The sequence below is a fragment of the Colobus angolensis genome, unplaced genomic scaffold (genome assembly GCF_000951035.1).
Source record: "Colobus angolensis palliatus isolate OR3802 unplaced genomic scaffold, Cang.pa_1.0 Scaffold129, whole genome shotgun sequence".
NCBI lineage: Eukaryota > Metazoa > Chordata > Mammalia > Primates > Cercopithecidae > Colobus > Colobus angolensis.
This window is the reverse complement of record NW_012114141.1, coordinates 1,453,352-1,461,404: the sequence shown is the minus strand read 5'-3', so window position 1 is coordinate 1,461,404 and position 8,053 is coordinate 1,453,352. Positions and strand designations below refer to the sequence as shown.

At 40.8% G+C, this 8,053-nt stretch overlaps 1 protein-coding gene and 1 pseudogene across 1 annotated transcript in view; one reads left to right on the top strand and one right to left on the bottom strand.

Annotated features, from left to right (window-relative positions):
* The first annotated feature begins 4,975 nt into the window (after positions 1–4,975).
* On the top strand, positions 4,976–5,828 carry LOC105505803 (annotated as a pseudogene).
* A 34-nt stretch (positions 5,829–5,862) lies between these two features.
* LOC105505802 (cytochrome c-type heme lyase-like) overlaps positions 5,863–8,053 on the bottom strand; it is a 3,163-nt gene continuing 972 nt past the window's right edge. Inside the window, exon 2 of the mRNA XM_011933772.1 lies at positions 5,863–5,887. Coding sequence (XP_011789162.1) covers positions 5,863–5,887 — 25 coding nt within the window. The remainder of the gene's footprint in view (positions 5,888–8,053) is intronic.

The following is an 8,053-nucleotide window of genomic DNA, read 5'->3' as shown; positions in this document are numbered from 1 at the left end:
AGTGGTTGGGGAACTAAATTGGCTTCTGTTTCATCTTTGTTAGGTTTCTACAGCAATGCTATCTTGAATGGTTTGTCAACATGTTTCACTGAGCAAACTTAAAGCAACTCTGGTAATTACAAGTGGAACCCTGTTAAAGCAACTCTGGTAATTATAAGTGGAACCTTGTTACAAGTGGAACCCTGACAACTTCAGAAGTGCCCATCACAACCAAACATTCCTGCTCTGAATCACCTGACATTCACTGTCTCATTCATGCCAGCTTCTTCAGGTGGCCCTTGATGATCTATGCCTGCCTCCACAGAGCCTCAGAAAATTAGCCTTTTCTTTTTTTCTAGACTTCACTCTTCATGATGGATGTGAAAGACAGTAAAGTATGCTAGTTAAAACCCAGCCTCTGGAGACAGATTGATGTGGGGTAAATCCAGCTTTGCCACTTAACAGTTCTCTGCTCTTGCACAATTTTACTTAACCTCTCTGAACCTGAAATCAGGCTAGTTATAGCATATTAGTAAAGCATTCAACACAGAGCCTGAACATAGGGAGTCCTTATTAATGACAGTTATTATTATCATCATTAGTATATTATCATCATATGGCTATTGCTTTGTACTTATCATATAGTCATTAATGTCCCTAGAATAGTGCAGATCAGATAACACCAGTTATAAGACCCTGAGAAGCTTAACTGAGCAAAACTAAGTTGTTTAAATCTATGTTTTAGCTCAGAGGCTGGCAAACTTTCTCTGAAAAGGGCCAGATAGTAAATATTTTAGGCTTGCAGGCCATATGGTCTGTTTTGCAACTACTTAATTCTGCTATCATAACTCAAAAGCAGCCATAGACAATACATAAGAAAATGAGTATGTTTGTGCTCTAATCAAATGTTATTTACAAAAAGAATTGGCTGTTTGGATTTAGTACATAGGTCATAGTCTGCCAACCCCTTCTCTAGCCCCTTGTCCATGTACAGCAAGGTACTCCCGAACAGAATGCTAATGGGAAGGGCATGTGGCAGAGTAGACACAACAGAGTTTGAGTCTCAATTTTGTCATGTCTTGACTGTAGCATTCAGGGAATATTACTTAACTCTCTAGCATTCTGAGAATATTACTTAATTCCTCCATGCCCCAGGTTCTTCCTCTGCAAATCCTAGGCAATAGTACTTCCTGGGCAGGGTTACTGAGGATAAATGACCCCAAATATATAAAAGATAATTAAGTAATAGAGATAACATATGTAAATGAGATAATGTAAGTATGTATATTTCAGGCTTTTTTGCATGAATTTATTTTGTATCTATCTGTTCAACTGGATTATGATTTTGTTGAAGGCAAAACATCTGTTATCTATTGCCTTTATTTCTCTCATCCTTGTCTCTAGATCCTAGAAAAGTCCTCTGCACAGAGCAGGGCATGGCCTGCATTCCAAATTTTGTTATTCTCAAAGGTCAATTGTTCTCAGTGGCAGACAACAGAAGCCAAGACTTGCTAAGTGAAACAGAAGACAAATTTGCTGGAAGGACATGTGAAAATGGGCACAAATTAGGGAGCAAGGTCATACTTGCACCACTGCTGTTAGGCTGCTACCACTGACTCCTCTGCTCCTGCACTCTCAACAGCACCATCAGGAAAAACCCCCCACACGGTTCCTTCATCTTTGCCTTACTTGCTGAAGATTAGAAGTCCCAGGTAAGAGTTTTTGAATGACTAAGGCCAGATCACCTGCCCATATCCTGGCTACAAGGAAGCAAGGAAAGAAAATTTTAGCCAGCCTTTTTGGCTTCTGGAATGCAAGCATTTTACCAAGTCACTTAATGGTGTAGAACTCCCCAATAGGAAAGGTTTTAGGGGCCAGGCAGCTAGAATAAAGACAAACGGCTACTCCTCTCATTATCTGCTTACCTGGGCCACCTGTTTATAGAGAACTCTGAGGGCACAACATAGTCCACCACCACTATGAGTTTCAAATTGGTTGCTTGTTGCATAGGTAGTGGGATTTTAAACTCAGCCCTCCAACCTCTCTCCCTTGGTTCCCTACAGTGGATACACCAGTGCCCCTCCCTATTGCCTCGCTTCTGTGCATGCCAGTCTGCCTTCCAACACTCAGCTTTTACAACTTTGTTAGAGGGCTGCTCTCAGACTGCTGGAACCCACTTTGCCTTCATGCAGGGCAGACCCAAAGTGCCTGGGTAACTCATAACCCATCAGGGGTATCCTTTAACCAAAACTTACTAAGTACAATGTATAAATACTCCAGCTCCCTTGCCCCTTGACTGGAATCATAATTAAGCGTGTGTTTTGCACAATTTTTAAAAACTTCTCCAAAGGATTAAACTTCAGGTGGACACTATGGTAGTTGCCTTAATAGTATACCCATTATAGATTAGCTTCCTTATATTATTTCTTTCTGTCTCTTCTGCCCTTCTCTCTCAACATTCCAAATAGACTATGTGCACTCAATCTTTGTCTCAGCTTTGCTTCTGAGAGGAGCCCTGCTAACACATCTCTCTTATATCTGAGTACTGGCATGCTATTTTGCAGACATATCAGGAATACTGAGACAACTATTATCACAAAACTCTATAATTCACAAAAACATTTGCAGATACAAACTAGGTAAACATGAGATCAAGAACGTATTATTTTCTTTCTCTATTAGAATTACAGTGCTCTGTGCTTATATTAAATCTGCCCCTAAGATGAAAACACAGATGCCAGAAAGAAAGAAAAAAAGAAAGAATGACAGAAAGAAATGAAGGAAGGAAGGCAGGGAGGAGGAAGGGAGGGGAAGAAAGAAAAGAAGGTAAAAAGGAAGGGAGGGAGGAAGAGAGGAAGCAGGAAGAAAGAAGAAAGAAAATAGACAATCATTATTTAGGAGAATCAAAAGAGCATAAAGGAGATAGGCCTTGAAATTCCAGGAGATGATAAGAAAAATTGCTTTGAGGCAACAGGGTAAAAGGAGAGCTCCCTATACTCTGGAAAAAGGAGATATGAGAAGCAAATGGGAAGGGCTGTAAATCACTGAGTAATCAAAGCAAAAGTTATTCTGCAGGGCCCTGCAGAAAGCTTTCAGAAGAAGAAAAGTCAGGTCAACTCTCTGTGCCTGAAAAAACACAAAGCTGTCAAGTCTTGAAACGGAGGAGACTCATCTTGGTATTTCTAATGGCATTCAGTAGTTGCAGTGGCTGCTGTCTTCCTTTGGGAATTGGGAGGAGGGGCTGTTGCTGGATGTTCTTGTACAAGGAGGAAGATAACTTGAACATGATTTCTTCTCTTCAGTGCATCCTGCAAAATTGAATTGTGATGATAAAGATCAGGCAATTGTGCAGAAGCACTGAACTCTTTATGAAATAATAGCCCAAGTGCTGAACTCTAATCTTGTTTCTCTCTTTGTTGGAAAAAGGGAGGGGTGGCACTTGTGCTATCACCTAACTATGCACAGGCAGGACGATGGAGTAATAGTTACTCTATGCCCTGTGACCAAAGTTCTCTTTGATGCAGGGAGCCAGCTAGGCAACCAATCCAATATGGAGGAGCTGAGATGTCCATTTGTACCACAGGAGAGAAAATCCTTGGGACCAAAGGAGGGTTAAGAGAAGTGGGGAAAGGGTAAGGAATTGGCTGGTTGTGGAGATAAAATTCAACAAAACAACAGATAAACTCCAACTCTTACCCCCAAAATATTAGGAAGGGAAAAAAAACCTAGAATGAAGTTTGAGTGAGCAACCCTAAAAGCTGTTGATATCCCAGTATCCTGCAGAAAGTAAACTACATGAATTTGGATAGCAGACATAATCTAGTTGATATAGGAAATTCTGGATAAAACATATTTTTTTGTGGACTTAGAACTGAATTGTGTCATAGTCATCAACTGCAAAGAAGATTCTAGACCACATATAAGGGCTGCAGAGAGTTCTCACAGTGGTTCTAACAGCTAACACATGCTGGGCTGGTTATAAGTGGATTTTTCCCACTGATAATATCTGTTTTCTTTCCTGAATGTCATAACTGAGGCCTTGTTAGCCCCTTCTTCTCATGGAACAGAGAGCACATAGCCTATCTTGAGTCTTGGAAATGCCAACAGGTTTCTGTCATAAGGGGTGTGGTCCCGGAAGCCCAAATCATACCGACTCATCTATGGTGGCAGGCAGTAAATACATTTTTTTTTTTTTTAAAGATTACCTATTAGCATCAATGTTGTAAGCATGGTTGATTCCTCCCTGGACTGGTCACTTCTTTATCTGAAATGCAAGGCATGATTTCTCCCAAGGTTTAGCTCAAAGTATGATTCTGGATGGTTTATGTGCAGGCATGCAAATACAATGAAAACAACATGAGGTCATTAATAACTGTAGACACTGGCAGGTGACAGATGTGAAATGAATGAGCTCCTGAGCATTTCTTTACTTAATCTTTAAAAACTGAGTTTTCAGGCCAGGCCTGGCGGCTCAAGCCTGTAATCACAGCATTTTGGGAGGCTGAAGCAGGTGGATTGCTTGAGGCCAGGAGTTTGAGACCAGCCCGGCCAACCTAGCAAAGCCCTGTCTCTACTAAAAATACGAAAGTTAGCCGGGTGTGGTGGTGCACGCCTGTAATCCCAGCTACTTAGGAGGCTGAGGCAAGAGAATTGCTTGAATCTGGGAGGCAGAGGTTGCAGTGAGCCAGATTGCCACACTGCACTCCAGCCTGGGCAACGGACTGAGACTCGGTCTCCAAAAACCAAAGAAGAACAACAAAACAAAACAGAAACCTGAGTTTTGAATTTGTTTATGAGTCACACTAAAGTAGAAATGTATTTTCCTATTTGAACTTAATGATGTAGCTATTAGAATGTCATGCAAATCTAAATGTGTCAATACTCAATGATTACTCAAAAATAATATGTGTTTGTATAACTTTGGAGATTTTTTTTTACTTCATTAAATATTTTAAAGTTTAAAGAGATGTCAAATGTTCAAAATGTCGATGTCGAGAGCCCGCGGCACTGGGAGCTTGGCCTGCGCTGCACCGCGATGTCCGAGGAGTCAGCCAGGAGCCTGGGGAAGGGAAGCACGCCCCTGGGGCTGGTCCCAGCGGGCCAGATCCGAGTCTACAAGCATGAGGTTCTGCCCGTTTGCTGAGAGGACGCATCTGGTCCTGAAGGCCAAAGGAATCAGGCATGAAGTCATCAATATCAACCTGAAAAATAAGCCTGAGTGGTTCTTTAAGAAAAATCCCTTTAGTTTGATGCCAGTTCTGGAAAACACTCAGGGTCAGCTGATCTACTAGTCCGCCATCACCTGTGAGTACCTGGATGAAGCATACTCAGGGAAGAAGCTGTTGCCGGATGACCCGTATGAGAAAGCTTGCGGGAGGTGGTCTTTAAGTTGTTTTGTAAGGCGCCATCTTTGGTAGGAAGTTTCCTTAGAAGCCGAAATAAGGAAGACGGTGCTGGCCTGAAAGAAGCATTGTGTAAAGAATTTAGCAAGCTAGAGGAGGTTCTGGTTAATAAGAAGACAGCCTTCTTTGGTGACAATTCTGTCTCTGTGATTGATCACGTCAGCTGGCCCTGGTTTGAACGGCTGGAAGGAATGAAGTTAAATGAGTGTGTAGACCACACTCCAGAACTTAAACTGTGGATGGCAGCCATGAGAGAAGATCCCACAGTCTCAGCCCTGCTCACTGGTGTGAAGGACTGGCAAGGTTTCATAGAGCTCTACTTACAGCCCGGAGACCTGTGACTGGGCTCGGAAGGGGGCAGGAGTCAGCAATAAAGCTATGTCTGATGTTTTCCTTCACTTAGAGAAAAAAAAAAAAGTCCGTATCAAAACTCTAATAAAACCTTAGAGAAGAGATCAAATAGTACACAGACTACAAAGGACTAGTAACAAGGAAGATAGGCAACCCTGAAGAAAAAAATGACTGCAAAAGAGATGAAGAGTGAACATAAATCTCTCTGAAATTTTACCGTATTAACCAGATAGCCTTTGCTGCCCACGTTAATATACTAATATACTCTGCTTTCTGCAGGGTAATGGGACATTAACAGCTTTTTAACATTACTCATCCAAATTTGATTTTAGGTCTTTTTTCCTTTCTAAATCCCTTTTAGGTGAGAGCTAGAGTCTATCTATAAATAAATAAGTAAAATGAATTGGAATAATCAACAAGAAGTAATTAACATAGATGTAATTAATGTTAGAAAATCGCCCAAACTGGGAAGGCTTCAATAAATTTGGTTTCTTTTCTTACAGTACCTTATAATTCAATTTAATATAAATACCTCTTTCATATTCAGAATAGAACAGTGCTTCATTGCTTTAGCCTTTTCATGACAATTAACAAGTTATGGGAAAAAACCCACATTTTAGGTTATAATTTTTAAAATTTTTCTGTTATGATGTTTTGATATCAAAAAAACCTATCTAGCTAGGGAGAGACAGCCCCTTTCAGGGTTAGCCAATTCTCAGAGGCAGCAAAAGACTCAGCCAGGAGCATGCATGCCTTTGATATGCAAACTAACCAATCCAGAGTCTTACCTCCACTATCTGACTCATACACCCAAGAGACAATATTCCTCTGCCTTAATCATCCCAGTGCCAGGTAGCAGGCAACTAGTAATATAGGAGTTAGAAAAAACTATTTAGCCGGATAGTGAGGGTACAGGAGTTCTCGGTAAGACTTTTCTTTTAATAAAAAGCAGCCCCCAAACCGTTTGTTTTCTAACAAAGAGCAGCCTGTAAAATAGAGCTGCAGACAAGCTAATGGGTGCATGTATTCTAGTTAGTTGCTTGGTTGTCACCCATTGACTTGTGAATAACAGAGACTTACTATGACATCTATTTCACTTTATTTTTACCTTATTTTTCTCTTAAAAACATTTGTTCCTTAGTTTTTCATGGCAATTTTCCATACAAAAGCTTTGTATGGAAAGCTTTTATAATTGGTTTTTCAGGGAATCCAACCTTATTTTATCTTTGAAAATATCCTGAAGTGCCAAATAAACCAAGAATCTGAAGTGGGGGAAGACTCCAGCCCCAGCAATACCTGTGACTACTAATGAAAAAGACTTGACCAGCTGAAACTGCCTGAGATTTCTCACATAATGTCATCATTACGTGGATGTGCTTCAGTGCTCTGAAATAACGGCACTTTAATCTTAAGTCCACCTGCCACCATCTGAAAAGGGGGAAAAGAAAGTCAAAGATACAAAATACTGAAGAAAGGTGAGGGTACTGCTTCATTATCCATACAATATAGTTTTATTTCAATGCTACAGTATAATTCTTTTTCCTTCTGGTACTAAGAGTTATTTAGTGTTATGCATTCAAAATTTTACTTCATGACTTACCATAAGAGAATCTCATTTTACTTAAAAATTTTAGTTTTTGGTCGGGTGCAGTGACTCACGCCTATAATGCCAGCATTTTGGGAGGCTGAGGCAGGCAGATTACCTGATGTCAGGAATTCAAGACCCAGCATGACCAACATGGTGAAACTCCATCTCTACTAAAAATACAAAAATTAGCCAGGCATAGTGGTGCATGCTTGTAATCCCAAATACTTGGGAGGTTGAGGCAGGAGAATCCTTTGAACCCAGGAGGCGGGGGTTGCAGTGAGCCAGGATTGTGCCACTGCACTCCAACCTGGGCGACAGAGTGAGACTCTGCCTCAAAAAATAAATAAAAAAAAAATTAGTTTTTGTGAAACAGTTTTCTCTGTAAATAATCGGTTTCCTTACTCATTCTGAAATGCATTTATTATCTATAATAGCAACTCAGTGATGTCCTGTTGTTCTGCAGAGGAAAATGCATATAGAGCAGCAGCCAGGACAGATCAGTTAAAAGCTAAATAGGAAACATCCTGAGAATTGTAACGGGTCAGAAATGGGGTAATTAGATATTATTGTTGGAACCAAACTCTCGATTCCCTCCTGGGCAGGGGTCGTCGCGAAGGATCACCGACACGAAGTTCACAGCAGAGAGTTATTTATTACTAGCGCGCTAGGGTCCCAAGCTCTAAGTTGGTCCTGGGACCCCGACTGCTTGTTACAGGCTGTTTATATATGCTAA